The sequence below is a fragment of the Labeo rohita genome, chromosome 17 (genome assembly GCF_022985175.1).
Source record: "Labeo rohita strain BAU-BD-2019 chromosome 17, IGBB_LRoh.1.0, whole genome shotgun sequence".
Taxonomy (NCBI): Eukaryota; Metazoa; Chordata; class Actinopteri; order Cypriniformes; family Cyprinidae; genus Labeo; species Labeo rohita.
Window position 1 is genome coordinate 16,267,480 of NC_066885.1, and position 20,988 is coordinate 16,288,467.

At 36.1% G+C, this 20,988-nt stretch overlaps 2 protein-coding genes across 3 annotated transcripts in view; one reads left to right on the plus strand and one right to left on the minus strand.

The window, feature by feature from the left end:
• The window catches only part of crybg1a (crystallin beta-gamma domain containing 1a), a 49,387-nt gene extending 39,227 nt beyond the window's left edge, over positions 1–10,160 (plus strand). For both annotated transcript variants that reach the window (XM_051133004.1, XM_051133005.1), the window contains 12 exons: positions 1,083–1,249; positions 1,401–1,527; positions 1,689–1,834; positions 2,691–2,817; positions 2,933–2,962; positions 3,233–3,345; positions 3,463–3,595; positions 4,894–5,033; positions 5,173–5,296; positions 5,620–5,778; positions 5,876–6,038; positions 9,033–10,160. In XM_051133004.1, the coding sequence (XP_050988961.1) occupies positions 1,083–1,249; positions 1,401–1,527; positions 1,689–1,834; positions 2,691–2,817; positions 2,933–2,962; positions 3,233–3,345; positions 3,463–3,595; positions 4,894–5,033; positions 5,173–5,296; positions 5,620–5,778; positions 5,876–6,038; positions 9,033–9,121 (1,518 nt within the window). In that variant the 3' untranslated portion in view covers positions 9,122–10,160. The remainder of the gene's footprint in view (positions 1–1,082; positions 1,250–1,400; positions 1,528–1,688; positions 1,835–2,690; positions 2,818–2,932; positions 2,963–3,232; positions 3,346–3,462; positions 3,596–4,893; positions 5,034–5,172; positions 5,297–5,619; positions 5,779–5,875; positions 6,039–9,032) is intronic.
• A 203-nt stretch (positions 10,161–10,363) lies between these two features.
• Positions 10,364–20,918, minus strand: rtn4ip1 (reticulon 4 interacting protein 1). The gene is made up of 9 exons (XM_051133006.1): positions 20,554–20,918; positions 19,719–19,870; positions 19,565–19,633; positions 19,309–19,433; positions 17,489–17,537; positions 17,155–17,291; positions 16,894–17,077; positions 12,057–12,149; positions 10,364–10,545 (listed from the first exon to the last, which is right to left on the minus strand). Exons 1-9 carry the CDS (start codon positions 20,783–20,785, stop codon positions 10,423–10,425), a joined length of 1,164 nt encoding a protein of 387 aa, XP_050988963.1. The 5' UTR covers positions 20,786–20,918; the 3' UTR covers positions 10,364–10,422.
• Between the last annotated feature and the right edge of the window lie 70 nt (positions 20,919–20,988).

Sequence of the window (20,988 nt, forward strand, 5' to 3'; positions counted from 1 at the left end):
TGACTTTTCTTTTCAGAATTCCTTAATGCAAACTCGGAATTCTGACTTTTTTTCTCATAATTCTGTAATACAAACTCACAATTCTGACTTTTTTTCTCAGAATTCTGTAATACAAACTCAAATTCTGATTTTTTTCCTCGGAATTCTGTAATACAAACTTACAATTCTGACTTTTTTTTCTCAGAATTCTGTAATACAAACTTGCAATTCTGACTTTTTTTCTCAGAATTCCATAATACAAACTTGCAATTCGGACTTTTTTTTCCCTCAGAATTATGCAATGCAAACTTGTAATTCTGACTCTTTTTTCTGAATTTTGCAATACAAACTCGCAATTGCAAGTTATAAAGCTATAAAGAGTTAAAATTGTGAGTTATAAAAATATAGAACTATAAATAAAGTATAATATAACTGGATTGTGCTATATATACGTATTTTGGAATATATAAACTTCCAATTCTGAGGGGATAAGAAAAGACTGATATGTTCTCAGAATTGCATTTCTAGCTTACAATTCTGATTTAACTTGAAATGGCATATTATGAAGTCAGAATTGTGATATATAACCTTGTAATTCGGAGTAAAAAAATTCAGAATTCTGACTTTATTCCTCTGAATTGCAAGTTCATATTCTGACTTTATAACTTGCAGTTGCAAGTTTATATCTCACAATTCTGACTTCATTTCTCAGAATTGCAAGTTTGTATGTCTCAATTCTGACTTTATAACTTGCAATTGAGAGTTTATATCTCAGAATTTCAAGAAAAAAAGTCTGAATTGCGACATGTAAACTTGCAGTTGCAAGACAAAAAGGCATAATTGTGAGATTTTTATTTTTTATTCAGTGGCAGAAACGGGCTTCCATAACTTCAAAATCCATTTCAAGTGGTAAAAAATGGGACATACAATAAAAAGTGAATTTCTGGTAGTCTGGTAGGTGTATTGTGTTCAATATTGATTCACATACTAGATTTTAATTCTGTTCCAGTGTGTCTCATAAAACAAGTGTGAATGTAGTTGACAGGAAATTATTCTAAATATACAGGAAGCTGTAAATTGTTTTCTTCTCTATGTGAAATCAGGTGCTACTCTTTGAAAAACCAATGTTCCAAGGGGAGTGCATAGAGGTTGAAATGGACATTTATAACTTTGATGAAGGAGAGGAAGAGAAGGCTGAAGAAGATGAGACTGACATCACCGGGAGAGAGAGACTCAGCTCTGTTGGCTCACTGAAAATCCTAAGTGGCCTGTGAGTACATTTTGGTTTGATCTCAAAGTCTGCAGAGGCAGCCAGACCCTCAACAATCACCCAATTACTGTAGATCTACACACATAATTTCTTGCTGGTTTATTGCCTTTAATTGGATCCGACAATGATTTATGTTATTGTTCATGTATAGCTGGGTAGGATACTCTGCACCAGGGTTCGAGGGTCGCCAGTATCTTCTGGAGGAAGGAGAGTATGCAGACTTCACAGACTGGGGTGGAATGGAAGACAGGCTCCTCTCTATACGTCCTGTGTTAGCAGTATGTACACAAAGACTATTTCTGAATAAAAGAGATTAAGATTAATATTAAATAATTTACAGCAAGGCATGCTGGGTCATACCTTTATGTGTGTTTGTCTAATGTGCTGTTTTCTTGGAATAAGAAGGTTGCAAGTCGTTTCATGGTTTTATGTCCTGTAGGATTTCATGACTCCTCACGTGCGAATGTTCAGTGAGCGGGATTTCAACAAGAGAGGGATGAATGTGGACCTGCTGGAACCTGTCATTAGCATGGAAACCACTGGCTTTGGCATAAAGACACAATCGGTGGAAGTCCTTTCTGGCGTGTGAGTGTCTACATCTAAACTTTCTGTTTCCTCCTTCAGGCATCTCTCTCTCTCTTTTTTCTTTTTTTTCATAACCTTCGACCTTAGTACGACTGTAAATATATCAGTGAAATGTTTATTAGCCCTTGTGGGCAGCTGTTTACAGAGATAAAATCAGAAGTAGTTCACTCAGAAATGATAATTCTGTCATTATTTAACCCATTATTTAAGTGTGCAAAAGTCACAACCCATATTTTAAATATTTTCATTTCATTCTTGAAGGATAGTCTATACAGGATAAGAGGATGATTTTGTCAGTCAGCTATGTGTTTTATTCAGTAACTCTCATATGGAATGTTTCAAAGCTGTTTCATGGTTGAAGTTCATACCTGCTTTGCCGATAATAAAAGGAGTGGCACACAAATATGAGGTGTCAGATATCCTGAGCCAGATGCATACTCTAGTTCTTTTTTTTTTTCGTCAAAGTGTTTTTAGTCATGGTATAGGAGCAAACCCACACCCCCTCTCTGTCTTGTCCTTTACATGCAAACAGATACATTAAATCCTGTGTCAAGAACACAGGTGTCAATGTGGCGCTGCGTCAGTGTCAAGGGTGTTAACTTGATAACATACTACAATAAAATGACAGAAATTATGAGATGAACAAAACAATAGTGTGTTTATGTTTAACACTGATTCACAATCCCATTGTGTGTCTTATAGGTATCTGTCACTAATGTCTAATGATTTAGCCTTACTCACTAAGATGTTTTGCCTGCAGTCTGTATTTTCTTTTTTGGATGAGTAATTTGTGGCATGGAAGTGAATTTGGTCAATGTGTTAAAAAAATCTAACTGTTTAACATCTGACTGAACAGGTGGATAGCATTTGAGAAGGCACACTTCTCCGGTGAGCTGTACGTTTTAGAGAAGGGTCTCTATGGCAGTCCAGAGGACTGGGGAGCACACAACTGCAAGATCTTGTCAATTCAGCATGTAGTTTTGGTAAACATTTTAATTTTTCCAATGTCATTTTTTTCCAACTTTATTTGTTGCTCAATAAAACCATGCTTGTGTTTGTATTCCAATGGCGTCTTATATTTTATTTTTTCTGTCTCAGGAACAGGCCGAAGGACTGTCCAGATATAAGGTGAGTTTAATGGACATGCACAAATGTTATGGTTCCACATGGAATCTGATGCAACGGATTTAAAAATGAAGTGTCAATTAAAGCTAAATGCAGTTAAGTGTCACTTTGTGAGTGACAACCATTGCACAGATTCCTGTGCAATTGAAGTTAAGATCTAGTTAACTAGATCTATTTTTTTTTTTGTCTTCTGCGTTTTATCAAAGCTTTTTGAAGCGTCATTCATGTAAAACTCTGATCTAAAGAAACACTCTGACTCTTGTTGGTTTTCAGGTGCAGTTGTTTTCTGAACCGGGCTTCAATGGAACAATGCAGGTTTTAGATGAAAGTGTGGCGTTCCTCCCGGAGGGTTTCCACCCCATGTCCTGCAAGGTTTTGGCTGGGAGGTGAGAAATTTTAACTTGAAACAGAATCAAAAGAATATTCAATGAAATAAATAATCAACAAGATTAGATGGTGTTTCAAAATAATCAGCATTTCATTGTGCATGTCTCTGCTTGAAGCTGGGTGGTGTTCGATGGCCCGCAGTTCACTGACAACATGTATGTACTGGAGGAAGGAGAATACCCCAGTCCTGAGGCTCTGGGCTTACTCAACTCAGAGTGCAAAATCAGCTCTGTTCACACTGTAGGACATGTGAGTACTGAAGAGAAAAAGGGATCAGAAGAAAAAATTTCCTAGTCTAGGAAGAAAATTGAATTTGGTCCAGCTGAAAAAAAGGCTGTGAGGATGGACTCTTTTCAGACATGTGCTGTCTTATCACTGCATATGTGGCCCTGGACCACAAAACCAGTCATAAGGGTCAATTTTTTGAAACTGAGATTTATACATCGTCTGAAAGTTTTCCATTGATGCATGGTTTGTTCGGATAGGACAATATTTGGCCGAGATACAACCATTTGAAAATCTGCAGTCTTGAGGGTGCAAAAAATCTAAATCGAGAAAATCACCTTTAAAGTTGTCCAAATGAAGTTCTTAGCGATGCATATTAATCTTAAATTAAGTTTTGATATATTTACAGTAGGAAATCTTAACGAAACATGATCTTTACTAAATATCCTAATGATTTTTTGCCATAAAGGAAAAATCGATAACTTTGACCCATACAATGCAATACAAATACACCCATGCTACTTACGACTGGTTTTGTGGTCCAGGGTCACATATTGCTTTCTTTGACCTTGTAGATGTATTTTTATGCCTTGCATTAAATAACTAGACATTAACATTTAACAATATCTATAAAGAATACCTAGAATGAATTGAAAAAAATGATAACACCTTACAATAAGTTGTCATTTGTTAACATTAGTTAATGTATTAGCTAACACGAACAAACAACAAACAATACATTGATGACACTATTTATTAGTCTTTGTTAATGTTAATTAATAGCAGTGTTGGGTAAGTTACTTTCAAAAAGTAATTACTAATTACTAATTACATCATCAATGTTGTATTTAAATTACTTTAGTAATTACTCTGTCTGAAAAGTAAATTAGTTACTCAATAAGTAACTTAATTATTCAAATCACTAATTACATTTTAAAGAAAAAGTTCACTTCCAAAACAAAGATTCACATATAATGTACTCACCCAATTGTCATCCAAGATGTTCATGTCTTTCTTTCTTCAGTCGTAAACAAATTGTTTTTTGAGGAAAACATTTCAGCATTTTTCTTCATATAACGGACTGCTATGGTGCCCTGATTTTGAACTTCCAAAATGCAGGTTTAATTTCAGCAGAAGTGTGTTCATGCAGTCTGTCATGTAGTTACATTTATAGCTTTTTAGTTTAGTTTTTAGTTTTTCCTGACAAAACAAATGTCGCTAAAAATATTTGTGATGATTGTGGTGAAGCAAAATGAAAGTTAAAATGCTGGAAGCAAATAATTCTAGAGAGATATATGACATATGTTCATTGTACATCACAGGAGTTTTCTATGGCCTCCATCACACTCTACTGCAAATCTGGCTTCAGAGGACGTAAAGTAGTTCTGACCGATGGCATTTTGAACCTGTCTTTGGCTGGTATTGATGGGCGGATCAATTCTCTATTGGTTAATGGAGGAATGTGAGTAATTTCTGAAGCATTCAGATTTCAGTTTATGTGTAGAAACACCAAATATAGTGTCACTTATTCTCTTTTATGGTTGTTTTGATGTGAAAATCATGAAGTGATTGATTTTTCTCTGTATTTTTCACTTTGTCAGCTGGGTGTTGTATGAATACAGCAACTTCCGTGGTCGTCAGGTCCTGCTCCATCCCAGCGAGATCGGTGATTGGCAGAAGTTCAGAGGCTGGGAGCAGATTGGCTCTCTGCGTCCGTTATTACAGGTATAAAACACCATCACATCCTTCTCAGTAATTCTCAGTAATTGTGTTTTGCTGTGTGTGTTTGTGTGTGTTCAGATCCAGTGGGGTTTGGATAGTTTCGCTCATAGGTGTGTAAATTAATTGTTTGGGAGTCGCACATTCAAAGGCAGGGCAAACCCAGCACATTTACAACATGTGTACATAAAGATACATACCTTTGTAAATCTAGAATTAGCCCGATAATACCCATAATGACATAATAATACATAGAGTTTATGAAAGCAGATTTAGGCAAACAATAAAAAGTATCCAAACATGACCATGTTCTGTGTCTTCCTCAACAGAAACGTGTTTATTTCCGGCTGCGTAGTGCAGAGACAGGCTGCATGATGTCTCTGTCTGGATCCCTGGATGATTTAAAGCTGCTCCGGGTTCAAGTTCTGGAAGAAACTGGTGGTCCGGAGCAGATATGGGTGTATGAGAACGGACTACTGCGTTGCAAGGTACACCAGACTTTGATCACCTTTGTACTCAGTGCATCTGTGATCTTGGCTCTGCTTACCGAACGTAACCGGCGTCTCTCATGTTTTGTCTCTTCAGCTGGTTGAGGACTGTTGTGTGGAGACGTCTGGAGGTGTGGTGATGGCAGGTGGCAGGTTAAATATCTCAGCTGAACCAGGCAAAGACAATCATTTTTGGAGCATCACAGGAGACGGAATCATACGCAGCAACCTCAAGCCCGACCTTGTGCTGGAGGTCAAAGGTGAGTACTTTATACACTTGAATAAGAGAAAAGACAATGAAATGAAACACAAAGGTTGGAGCAAAACAATAAACAGAGAAACATTCACATGCACATGGGGCGTGTGTGTCTGTCTGTCATAAAACTGCACCCTCCACTGACGAGCTCATAATCTCTTACTGATGACACATTCTGATGTCACATCATACCTTTGTGGTATTTTTATTAGCAACTGCGCTCGATCTGCTCGGGCAACTCTGCAGGCGCCCAATGTACATGCCACAGCATCCTGTCAGAGGCAAAGATGTGTCTGAATCTGTATTACAGATGAAGGGACTACCATTTAACACCAAACTGAATATTAACTACATGCTAATAATATTCCACAAACTATTGTGGTAAAATCTTTTATGGTTTTATGGTCAATATGAGTTGCTAAAGTATTCCTTTGGCTAGAAAATACTATTTGTAAGTGCCATCTTTAGAAAATGTATTTTTAAATTTGTTAACCAGCCATCACAAACAACTGGAACAGGCAATCATTGGTTAGAATTTTTTTTTTTAAAGGACCAGTTTGAAAAATTATTTTTACATGTATAGCAGGAGATCAGAGACATTGAACAAGATGAGGGTAAATTATTCACTCGAACTGTGACAGTAATCTGTGTGATGAAAGATCACTGCTGTGTGGCTTTTGTTTGTGTTCATTCAGACTGAGGCTGTTTGTGGTTCAAATTTCTGTGTAAACTGAGCGCCACACTGACGTCATTCAGCACAGTAGAAACCATTATTTATTGCCATCTAGTGGCCTTCTAATTTGTTACACCTTGTCAGTCTACATTTGTTTGATTTTAAAAAAAATGCAGTAAAACCATAATATTGTGAAATATTATTACAATTTAAAGTAACAGCTTTTTATTTAAATATATTTTAGAATGTAATTAGTACCTGTGATGGCAAAGCCGAATTTTCAGCAGCCATTAATAGTCTTTTGTGTCACATGATCCTTTAGAAATCATTCTAATATTCTAATCTCTCATGAACTAAAATTTCCTGATAATTTACTCAACGCCTTATCCAAGATGTTTATGTCCCTTTTTTCAGTTGAAAAGAAATTAAGGTTTTTAAAGAAAACATGCAGGATTTTTCTCGATATAGTGGACTTCAGTGGGACCCAACGGGTTGAAGGTCCAAATTGCAATTTCAGTGCAGCTTCAGAAGACTCAATCCCAGCTGAGGAATAAGGGTCTTATCTAGCGAAACAATCGGTCATCTTCTGAAAAAAATGATAACTAAATACTTCTTAACCACAAATGCTCATCTTTGCATTAGCTCTGCAAGTGGCGTAGGCGTTTACAAAGCGAACGTGCAAAGAAAAGTCAAACGCACTTTACAAAAAAAGGTAAAACGATGTTGGATGATTTTGAAGTTGGAGGAGAAAATGAGATACAGTTAGGCCAACCTTACCTTTTTGAACTGGAGTACACAGCAAAGAACTAACCATGCATGACTAGGGGTGTGCGATATTGGCAAAAAAATTATATCTTGATATTTTCTAGGATTTTATCGATAATGATAATTAGACAATATTTTGCTGAGTGTGTCATTGTGCTGGTATGTTAAGGACTACCATGGACTGCTGACTCCTGAAGTTTTTATTATTCTTCATATTCTGGGTGGTCAGTTCACAGCATTGGTAGAAATTATTATTTTCCAATAAGTTTAAATTGATTTTTACCTTTTATGGGCATTTTTACCTTTGTAAAGCCATTTTTTCTAAAAGTGTGCACCATCTTTTAAGTCAAATTCTTACATTTAATCAGTTATAAAAATAATACATTTAAGCTGTTACCAAGCAAATGAAATCGGTATCAACAAAATTCATCTTTGCAAAAGTTGGATCTGAAGTGGCATTTACATAAATATGTACACGTTAATGGATAAATGTTTGATATTTTAAACACAAAACGTTGAATACTGATATTTGAAATTATTTAAAAAATGAAAAGATACTTTAAACCTGAAATTAAATCCCCCCAGTAGGCAGCAGCAAGTCAGTGTTAGTAAGTGAGTCATTGCGATTGAACGGAATCATTTAAACAGTTGATTCATTCATGAACGAAACACCGTCATGTTGCTCAGAGACGCAAAACAGTGCTGTGGCTGTGTTTGGAATTATTTTTGTTGGCGAAATAGAGTAAAAACAGGCAATATGGTGTCTAAAACATAAGCCTCTTAATATTATCCTCTCGTTTACTGAACTGTTGTATAAAAGCAGTATCACATTTGTTACCATGCTGATTTTCGAAGGAAAAAAACTCACTGTTCGTGTGATATTGATATGAAATTATATAAATATACATTTTCTGCCCCCATATCTTGAGTTTTGTGATGATTCTAAACGCATTTTAATGGAATGAATCATGCAGTGGAAGAACACACTCTAGTTAGTCTAACTAGACTTTATCACGTAGTTTGCATATGCATGCTTTCTGTAGGTGTTTTGTTTGATTTTTGTAATATAGTCGATAATGTCAAATCGCACATCATTAAAACAACAATTACGATATTATCACAGACTGTATAAATCTCACCCCATACGTGACCGTTCCAACATGAATACATAATGCGTGAAGTCATTGGTGTGCATTGCAGAGCTAGTGCAAGACAAGTATTTGTGGTTAAAAAAAATTATTTTTATACTTTTTAGAAAATGACCAATCGTTTCGTTAGATAAGACCATTATTCCTCAGCTGGGATTGTGTAGAGCCCTTTGATGCTGTATTGAAACTGCAATTTGGACCTTCAACCCACTGATCCTCATTGAAGTCCTCTATATGGAGATCCTGGAATGTTTTCCTCAAAAACCTTAATTTCTTTTTGAATGAAGAAAAAGATATTAACATCTTGAATGACAACTCTGATGCCAAACTTTTATAAATGTAACCTAAGGAAGCGTGTGAAAAGTTGAAATCTTGAGAAGAATTTGACCTTCTTAATGTGTTTTTCATCCAGGTGGCCAACAGTATGATAAAAACCAGGTGATACTCAACACCTTTGATGAGCAGAAAACCAACCAGAGATGGACTGTGGAAATCCTTTAGTGCTCAAATCAAAACAAAGGCCATTTCTGTAACTCCTGCTGCTTAGCAGAAACCTGTAACATCTGCAGCTGTTGTGCACTGAGAAGATGATGGGAATCTATTTACTCTGATGAGTACTAGTACTTTTTTGCTGTTATTCTGCATTGACCCAGAAACACAAAGTACTGTCCTGCTGCAATGCAACGATATTACCAAAGGGGGCGCACTAGCATTACAATTTGTATACAGCTGCACTTTAAGTGATCTTGTTCATTTTCAGTATCACCAAAGAGTCAAGGTTAGTCTAGTATGTCCCAGTTTACCCTTTGCCTGTCATAACTACACTTCATAGGGGCAAAAAGCACCTTCTTCCATTTATAACCAGCTGTGTATTCTGACTAAATTATTATTTTTTTAATGAATCATACTTAGTACAGTCAAATACTACTAGTACTTGGTATAGTAGATGTTTTACTAGTTCCTTAAAAGCTGAAAGGCTCCTAATAGCTTCAAACAGGCTTTCTTTTTGTCTGCAACTTTTCATGTCACATCTCAGGATGGTTGCTAGTAAAGGGCTTGTGTGTGTTCAATTGATCAGCCAATCAGAAGACATTATTTTCATGTGGCTCCAGAGTGATTAATCACATTAATTAAAATGACCTGGCTGCAGAACTAAACGCCCATGAGCAAAAACTGCACATTTGGTGGCAACTGCTGTTTAGATGAATGAGAATAAAAAAGGTATTACAGACCTCACTGGATATAAGGCAACATTCATTGCCATTCAGACTCACTGAAAACAAAATGTGGGAACTCATATCATTTTACAGTTGCTTAATGTTTTTTTTGTCAGAATATTCAGCAAAATTAGTAAAAAAGCACTATTGCACATTATAGAAACATTTCCTCTTAGCTGTGCTGATCTGGAATCAGCTCACTCATGTTCACAAACTCACATTACTTCAAAAGGCAGCTGATCCTAGATCTGCTGTTCTGCTCTCAGAGCTTTTCTTTCTCTCCATTTTCTTTTATACAGAATTTTTGGTAGTTGTTTTTGTGTGTAGTTTTTCTGATGTGTTCATTAATCTCTTTTAGTGTTTTTATATGTTCAAGCTCATTTTTTTTCCAAAATATACTGTTACATTTAGAATGAAACTTTCTATTCTGTTTGCCTTTTCAAGTTGTTTACGAATTTCACACTAATATATTTGAAATAATGTATGGGACTGCTAATTTTGTACAGCAAAATAAAGACACATGCCATTAGATAAATGTTTTTAATTCTTCAGGTATTGCAAAAAAGTGTTTTTTGGCTGATGTAGCTACTCTTTTTGCTCCTCAATGATGGAGACCACAGTTTTGCCACGAGCATGACCCTGCTCTACTTTCTCAAAGGCTTGAGGGACTTGAGCAAATGAGAACACTTCCTCCAACACAGGACGGACCTACAACACAACAAAACGCAAATGTTAAATGAAATGAGACATCCCGTACGCATACTTCCTGCAGTTCAGTGTGATGATGACTTAGTGGTTTCATGTTAATCTCATCCAATATCATCTTTTAATCTGCATCTATAAGAGGTTGTGCTGAAGTGGGTGGTGGATGTATATAGTAGGTTAACTGTGAGAGTGGTGTGGTGTTGTGGTTAAGACTCGGAGCTGATAAACGAAAAACTGCTGGTTTGACCCGCACAAGAACCAAGTTATGAGCCGTCGGTTTGCTTTGACTGTACGTGTAATGAGTTCATGTAACCTTCATGGTAAATGTACTGTTTACAGTGTTGTCTTGAGGAAGCATGGTCTGCTAAACTGATTTTTTTCAACTCTTTATTAAATTGATTAGAATCTTAATATCTGCAATCTAAGGCTCTATGAATACATTAGATTTTTTATCATTGTATTATCATGAACATCTTCTTAAAATACTCATCAACTAGTGTTAAGGGTGAGAACGGAAACATAAAGCTGGTTTGCAAACACACAGGGCATGCTGGTTTAACAGAACAGTGCTTAAAGGAAACAGGCTGAGACATTTCCTGCATGTTGAGCTGCTATAATGTTTCACTACCTTATTTTTTTAAATGAGATGTGAGAAAAAAAAATGTATATGTTTACTCTTTTAAATACTGCTTAATATTAAAGGATAAAGATGTCTGATTTAAATTCACAAATCAGTCCTAGAGCTACTTTCAGTGACGTGTTTGTCTTGTGTATGCGTCTGCTATCTGCAACATCTGATGTCTATCATGAGGTTAGCAACGCTTCATACTGTTGTTTCCACCATGACGGTGTCAGGTTGTCATAACACAAGTTCATAATGACTGCTGTCTCATTTCTGTGTTCAAACAAATAGCACAAGACTTAGAGTTGCAAGTAAACATGCAAATGTGAACACAGATATATTGCGTCACTGGTAAAGATGTCATTATCTTATTTTTCTTCATGTGAAATATTTAATTCTGCAGGGGAAAGTAGATGTCATTTATCTGTTTAGTTGAGTTATGACGTAAACCACTGTCTGTGTGAACAACCCAAACTAACAAAACTGAAAATCATGTATATGCTGATTTAGAAGGGATAGTTCTGTAAGACCTTCATTCATCTTTGGAACACAAGTTAAGATATTTTTGATGAAATCCAAAAGCTTTCCCCTGCATAGCCACCAACACAACTACCATATTCAACTATTTTAATGATGTCCTTACTACTTTAGGCCTTGAATGTTTTAGTTACATTGCTGTCTATGCAAGGTCAGAAAGCTTTCAGGTTTTATCAAAAATATCTTCATTTGTGTTTTGAAAATGAACGAAGGTCTTACGGGTTTGGGAAAGACGTGAGGGTGAGTAATCAATGACGGAATTTTCATTTTTGGGTGGACTATCACTTTAAGAGAAGTGATTTAAGAGACAGGAAAGAGAAAGAGATGCACATCGAACACACTCAGGCTGCTGTACCTTTCCAGCATCAACCATTTCAGTAATCTCATCCAGCGTAGGGCCACTTGGAGCAAAGAAACCCCAGCGATAGTGCACTCCTTTCCTGAGGTGCTGAGTAAGACAGAGAGAGAGAGTTAGTATTGAACAAACTTCTGCCTCCACATCTACAATTTGACAAAACGGTGTCAGGTGATCAGGTTTAGGTTCATGACCCTTCTTCATTTTCATTTCGCCCATTCTAGTTTCATCCATTCTGAATCAGTATATACTAGGGCTGTCAGCATAGGCGGATTAACCATATGGGCAACTGGGCAAGTGCCCAGGGGCACCACGCAAATAAATTTTCTCTGGTAAGACAAGCAATGTATTCTTAAACGTCTGTTTAGCCATGGCCTATATATATACACACTTTCATCAGAACGTACTAAGCCCTGTGGCGAATACTTTGTTGGAAGTGTTTTTTCTCCTGCTTGAATCAGTGGATGGGCGATCTATCGCCAGATTCACACAAACTGCATGAACCCGTGCGCTTTCGCTTTGACGCCTATATATTACTCAACCAGATTTTAGGAGCATGCTGTGCAGTGCGTCGCGCAACTCCTCAGTCTCTTCAACTGAAATGCCTCACTTATATATGTGTGAATTCGCCACAGAGCATCCTTGTGCTTTCACGTTGTACTTTGCAGCCGCTGGCAATTTAAGAAAGGGCCAGAGTGTAAACAAATGAGTTTGTAAGCTTTATTTTCGGTTCAAATCCTCATAAAACTATGTAGCTATATACAGTGCTTAACAAACTTATTAGACAACCCGTCAAAAACTTTATTATGTGTAGATACCACACAGACAGCAAGAGCAATCTGACACAAGTGCTGATTTTGTCCGGATCTATAACGAGCTTAAATGTGATTTTATACTACAGTTCAGTAAATAAGAAGTTGATACTGTTATATTTTAAACGCAATATTGTGAGTTTTTGCTCAACAGAGAGAGTTTTTGCAGAGAACTTTTTACCTTCGAAGCAATAGCAGAATTGTTGCGCGTCTCCGAGCAACACAGCCGTGTTTAGTTTCTGAAATGATTCAAAGGCTCATTTATAAAGAGAGCCATTTACTTCCTTTCTGAATGAATCAGCCATTTGAACGAATCGAATCGAATGCGTGAATGAGTCATAAAGACATTTACCGAGGATGTCTTTATGATTAAGTTAGAGTTTCATTAAAATAATAATAATAATAATAATAGTAAATAAAATAAAATAAAATATTTTAAAATAAAATAAAAACATTAACGGGATAGTTCAGCCAAAAAAAATAATTTCTGTCATCGTTTACTCATCCTCATGTCGTTTCAAACCTTTCTTTTGTAGAACATAAAAGAAGATATTTTGAAGACTGTTGGTAACAAAGCTGTTTTGGTTACCAATGACTTTCATTATATGAACAAAAAAATACTGAGTTGTTTCTCAGATGATCTTCTTTTATGTTTCATAGTTTATGTTCGTTTAAGCTGTTGCAGTCTAAATGTTTATGTGTAATAAATTTTATGTTGAATCAAATAGAATATTTCTTTCTAAAGCTACAATTTGTAATGTCTACTTGATACTTTCTCATTTAACACAAAAATAGCTTTAAATAATCTTTTGTGGGTATTTTCACAGTCAAATTTATTTTGCGATTAATTAGATTATACAATTTTAATCGACTGACAGCCCCAGTATAAACATTCATTACATCATTTATTCTGTTCCTAAATGACATAGGACAGCGTAGGGTAAAGATGTGAAAAAAAGTAGGTCATGGCTGTGAAAAAGAAGTGTGTTTGACAGGGCTCTAGAGTGCGACCAATTCGCACGTGCAACTTAATTTCTCTATGGTGCGACAAAATAAAAAAAACCCTGAGGTTGCCGTTTGACCAGCTGTTCGAGGGCAAAAAAAGTCTCCACAACTGTGGTTCAAATTCAACAGACACACATTAGGCCTATATCGTGGTCAATCAAGAGACAGTGAAGGGAGTGTGGGAAGACCATGGCAATAAGTGATGTGCGGATGACGGTTATATAGAGGGTCTGGCTGCAGACATGCACCTGCACTCTCAGACGCCTGCACTCTCAGACACCTGCACTTCCGGAAGTGATGTCACTTGCAGTCGATTTTATTTTTACTTTATTTTATTTATTTTTATTGAATCTCTCAACATTTTACAACAGTAGCCAGGTGGTGAAGACAAGAAAAAAATAAACTAAATTACAATGCCACTCGCAATGGCCACCTGCACTCTCAGCTACCTGCATTGTCACTTGCAATCCACACAAATGGTGCGTGTTGCCAATGGAGACAAGACGCTGTGGTCGTTAAACGATTAAAACTAATTTAGCATAACAAACAGAGTCCTGCAAGTCATCTGTAAGAGATAAAAACAAGACCCGCAAATCTGTGGCCACAGAACAGCAGAATATGAACGCAATGCGCAAAGTCTCTCATTAAGCTTTTTCCTCCCGTAGAAAACCATTAACACTTGATATGGCTTAATGTATTAAGATACATTAAGTGCCATTAAACGATCAAATTTGTAATACACTTTATTAATTTAATGTACTTCAAGGCAAGCATATGGCCATGAATGCGCAAACTTTCACTTTTATACTTGCCCAGCAAATGCTTAATGTGGCAAAACAGACTAAGATGATAAAGACTAAATTCAATATAAAACTTACTGTTGTCAAACGATATTGTATGTTATGCTAAATTAGTTTTAATCGTTTAACGATCACAGCGTGGATCGCAAGTGACGTCGCAGGTAGCTGAGAGTGCAGGTGGCGATTGCAAGTGACATTGTAATTTAGTTTCTTTTTTCTTGTCTCACCACCTGGCAACTGTTGTAAAATGTTGAGAGATTCGATGAAAAAAAAAATAAATATATCAAATAAAGTAAAAAATAAAATAGACTGCAAATTACGTCACTTGTGGAAGTGCAGGCGTCTGAGAGTGCAGGTGTCTAAGTTATATCTTCGGGTGCTGCGGATAATCCGCGGGTCGGGTGGGTCGGGTAATAAAAAAAATGCATTTTGATTATTTGCGGGTGGGTCGTGGGTGGATGAGATAAATCAATAATGACGCAAATATTAACTACATTTTCTAAAATGTGAACCCGTTTTACATACTTTTTTCATCAGGCAAACAATTTCATTTGTGTGTGTGTGTGTCTGTGTGTGTGTGTACTTGTTTTTGCTACATTGTGGGGACCAAATGTCCCCACAAGGATAGTAAAACCTGAAATTTTTTCAGTGTTAAAAAATTATTAAAAATGGTAAATGTTGTTTATCTGAAAATGTAACCCAGCAAATCACCCAGTAAAGACGGTAAGGATGTCTGTATTTTAATGTCAAGGGAGGCACGCCAAGTATTAAAATAAGAATTATTATTGGTTACTAATTTGAATCAGTACATTATAACAAAAACAATACATTAAAAATGTAAACAATTAGATTTTTATGATCAGAAATTTCTTAAACTGGGTGAACCCCTGTAAACTTTTGTCCAAGGATCCAGCAGGTGTTCAAACACCCAACCGATTATATCAGAGATTGCAGAGAGTCACGTCCAGATGTCAGTTAACGTTATTCTTTTTAGCGTCGATTTGGCTTAAAAGCACGAGTGATTATAAGCTTATATAAGTGTGCAGGGATGTGCAGATCAGCTGAATCTGCTGTTAAAAATTAACCATCCATTCATCATATCATCATGCAAAAATAAGAATTAGAATAATTGTAAATGCGATGCGGTCGAAAATTTGTGCGCACCTAAATGTTGTGCTAAATTTAGGCGCACCAGTGCAAAAAGTTAGTCTAGAGCCCTGTTTGATATTTAAATGTTCAAACATTTACTGGGTCATCAGCAGCTGCAGTGAGATCACTGCTCGGGATTTATAATCTAAGTCAAATGTGCAAAGTTTTTAGGTTTTTGCTAAATGTTTAATAAAGTAGAAGCATTTACGTTATAAATATATGCACAGAGCAAAGATTTGAACTGTACTAGGTTACTACGAATACAAGGCATGTGTGTGTTGATTTTATGTGTGGATTTCCTGCTAAAATATCAACAGCTGCCAACAAACCACACAAAAAAACATCTTTACACTGCAGTGTACAAATTGGGGTTAGTAAGATCAGTACGACTTTTTTGAAAGAATACTTTTATTCAGCAAGGATGCATTAACTGATCAAAAGAAACAGTAAAAACATTTATAATGTTACAAGAAAAATTGTATTTCAAACAAGTAATGTTCTTTTGAATGTCCTATTAATCCAAAAAAAAACCTAAAAAAGTATCAAGGTCTCCACAAAAATCTTAAACAGCACAACTGTTTTCAGCACTGATAATAATGAGAAATGTTTCTTCAGCAGCAAATTAAAGGCTCATGTGAAGTAATGGCCAAAAAAAGTCAAATATTTTTAAATGGAAAATGGTTCGTTGTAATAATATTTCACGGCATTACTGTTTTTACTGTACTTTTGATTAAATACATGCCTTGCTGAGCATAAGCGACTTTCAAAAGCATGCAAAACTGTACAGACCTTAAATTTTATGGTTTTGTATATATATCTCAGATCTGGCTTCTGATAGTCAGACAGTAAAGAAAAATCTGGTTTTGTAGGGTGGGAGGAGCTCCGTCGCATGCTTTCATCTAGAATTTTCGTTTTCTTTTTCCTGTACCCTCCTGATATTTTAAGGGAAACACTTAAGTGATTCATACATTTCACCTACACATTCATTATTTTGAAAGGTCATGGTAGGCGGCCTTCGTGGCAGAAGAAACTCACTTATTCTTCCTCAGCACATGGAAGGGAAGTCCCTACCTTTAGGACTTTGCATCCTATGGTGACTCCGGACTGCATCATTCCGTCTGCAAGGCCCAGACGGTCTGTGTTATGCAGGAACGGTGTTACTAGAGTAACATATTTAGCACCGTTCCAGGGTTTCAGAAGATCCAGTGCCCATTTCTCAGTTTCCCCACCAATATTGTCTAAAATCAAATCAAACCTGAGAGAGAACGAAAGAGGAATAAACTCAATATCAACAAGTTCAACCAACAAAAAACTGGTTTCCCATAAACTAACTTTTGTAATGTCTGTAGTTGTTTTTCAACCGGTCCAGCAGTGTAGTCCACGACATCATCAGCACCCAGATCTCTCACCAGCCGCTCAGCATTCTGGGAACATGTTACAGTCACATGGGCGCCCCAGGCCTTTACCATCTGTTGAGAAGCATAACCTACATTCAAACTTGATCAAAATGTCACTTCTAAGGGGAGTGATGATTACACACAGATGATTGTGTTTTATTACTCATTAAAGAGAAATACAACAGATAATTTGTAATGTGACTCCAACATTTTTGTAAAATGATTACGTGAAGTGGAAAATGCTAAACTTTTTTTATCATTATTATCACCTGTATAGCTAAGGTTCCCACTCCTCCTGATCCTCCCAGGATAAGAACACTGAATAAGGAAAGGACAGATCTATTAGAGCCAATCTGTATTTCATTTTTGGGTGAACTAACCATTTAACATCTATGATGATTCATCTAAACTGATAAAAATAAAATAATCACTGTGTGGCAAGCAAAGTGGTATTTCCTGCATATAATTGTTTGATTGTCTTTAAATAAGAAGAATCTGCTACATCACATAGCATATTATAAAATAAATGCTTCAATCTGGTAGTTAATGTAATTTTTTAATTATTTTAAGATCCTAATCTAATTTTGGTACATGCTAATTCAGTTAATACTACAAAGACATAATTCATGGAATCAATTAGAGGCTGGAGATTATAAAACAAGAGACAGAACAAGACAGAATAAAAAGCAGAGAGTAACAACAAGAGGTATTTTTAGTTTAAAGGCGTATTTTTCCACGTATAATGACATAAACCAGTCTTTCTCTGTTCATTAGGAATAAATTGATTATATCTTGAACATTTAAGCACGTGAAATAAAATACAGTGCAGTATTTCTTGCAGCTCGGTTTAAGTTGTCTTTTTTATGAAAGCCCTTTTGCTCCACTAAATAGAAATGTAAAAAAAAGTATTTGCGACTTTTTTATTTCACAATTGGTCCTTCACAAACAACTTGACTGACAGGTGATCTGACCAATCATAACGTCGAAACCGCCATTCTGTCCGACAAACAAATCAGACAGGAGAGTAGATTAACTTCGGTGGACTTAAACTTGAAAAATTGTGTATTGACATCTTTCTGCGGTTTAAAAAAAATACGTTCTGATGTTCATTCATGTTTTTTCTGTGCTCTAAGTAGATAAAAAAAGATGATCGCTTCATGTGTCACTTAATAAGGCAATACAGTGATCTGTCACAACACATTAAAGAGCTACAAAACAGTATTTATTGTTTGAATTTCTTTAAAAAATGACAACATCTTAAAGTTGAGACATTTGTTTCACACCAGAAATAACCTGCTCTGTCTTGTCTTTGGTGTGTTTTCTCTTTGCTCCGCAATGTATTTTTCACTGTAGTGAGAGCGGCATTGTTTGTCGCACATAGCAACAGTAACTGTGAAGGGCGGCTTTTTGCAAAGGGTCATTCTGACTTTTTTCCTCACAATTGCGAGTTTACATCTCAAAATTCTGACAATTTTTCTCAGAACTGTGTGATACAAACTCAAAATTCTGACATTTTTTTCTCAGAATTGTGATACACAAACTCGCAATTGTGAGTTATAAGTCAGAATTGTGAGATATCTGACTTTATAACACATTGTGAGATATAAACTCGCAATTCTGAGAACATGTCAGTCTTTTTCTCCCTCAAAATTGCGAGTTAATATTTCACAATTCTGAGAAAAAAATTTGAATTGCAAGATATAAAGTTTTTATCTCACAATTCTGACTTTATTTCTTGCATTTGTGAGTTAATATCACACAATTCTGAGAATAAAAGCCAGAGTTGTGAGTTTATATCTCGCAATTCTGACTTTATAACTCGCAATTGAGTTTATATTATGTAATTTTGAGTTTATAACTCGCAATTGCGAGTTTATATCTCACAATTCTGAGGAAAAAAAAGTCAGAAATGTGGGATAAAAAGCCACAGTAACCTTTTTTGGTTTTTATTCAGTGGTGGAAACGGACTTTCATACTTTTTATATAAAAAAAGAAAAAAAAATTGATTCCATGCGATATGACCCCTTGAACTGGATGAACTAAAGACCTGACCTGCACCTACTTGACTCAACAGAAACAATGTACTTGCCGTTTCTTAGAAGAGTTGTCTTTATTCAGTCCACCAGTATTGACGATGACTGACCAGGCTGTCGCAGCCACATACGGAATGGATGCCGCTTCAATGTGCCTCAGTGATTTGGGCTTATGTGATACCTGAATCACACACATGAACAATAGACTTCTGTATGTAGAGACTGTATTGTGCTCTTAATCTGTATTTTAATGACCCATATGTTAAAACCTTTTATCTGTTTATACTAAAAAAAAATAAGTCTAAATATTACCTCATTGGCACTGAGAACTACAAACTCTGCCAGGCTGCCCTGCTTCCATGGAGGGATAGCGGCCCACACCTGACAGAAGAAAACAAACTTATAGTTTAGGGTTATTAGTGTACATTACAGTTACAATATTATATGACATAACTGAATAGGGCACCTGATCTCCTGGTTTAAAGTAGTTCACATCCAGCCCACATTCCATGATCTCTCCAGATACGTCACGACCCAAGATTAGAGGAAACTCACTGCCTGACTGGTTCATGTTCAGCGGGTCACGTTTCATGGCCATAGTAGCTGCTCCATAACCACCTACAAGAAACATCAAAAACTTTAAGTATACTATAAACTCTTGAAAAATGGTTTAATATATTTACAGTAGAATTGAAAATGAGATGGAGCATTTATGGTGATAAAGACCAAGTTTGGCCAGTCCCAACATGCCTTGTGACTCATTCTTACACAATAACACAATAAAGTGGTTTGTTTGTTTTTTACATAACTTTGCATAAGCAAACTGGTGTAAAGGTGAGAATGATATCCCTCTGTAAATTTAAGGCAGATTTGTAAATACCACTTATTTTAGAAGTTTATTACTGAGGTTTAGGGATTTCAGGAATACTTGGTATTGATTGGTCAATTAATATATTATAATATATAATTATATACTGTTAAACAGATAAACAGTAAAATTATAGTGTCAAAAACACAAACTAAAATGAATATGAAATTTAAAATAAAAACTATACTATAATAAAAAACTATTACAAAATATATTTGTATATAAAGAACACATGACTGTAACTAATATTTAGCAAGCCCAGCTTATAATGACTAGCTGTATGGTATAGTTCAAACAATTTCTTTATGAAATATGGTTATGTCACGTACTGTCATAGGAAACTCTTTTAAACCATGTAAGATTCACAAATTTTTAAATGAAGAAATGAAAGATCAGTGATATGAGTAATGTGGGCTGAACACCCGTCACATACCCCTCATACTGATGTCGATGGGGTTTAAACCCGCAGCGTGCACTTTAACGATCACCTCATTGGGATAGTGGATGATCGGAAGCGCCGCGTTCTTGGTGAACCTCAAAACCTCGTTCTTCCCGTATTTGTCGATGACCCACGCGGGCATAACATTCCTACGGGAGGCTGAGAAACTAAAGTTCCTATTTTGACCCCTCAGCGAGCACAACAACCACCGTCTACACATAAGCATGATTGACAACTGAGAATCTCTCTTACGGTGTCACAAACCTGTCATTGATTATAAATAAAACGTATAACTGCTTTATGACACTCTCTCAAGTTCAGAGAAAATGCATCTCATGTCCTGCAAAGTCAAAACAAACCGGTGAACTTTCACACGACACAGTGAACCAATCACAGCCCGCAGCGCCCTTCGATTGACCAATCAGAAAG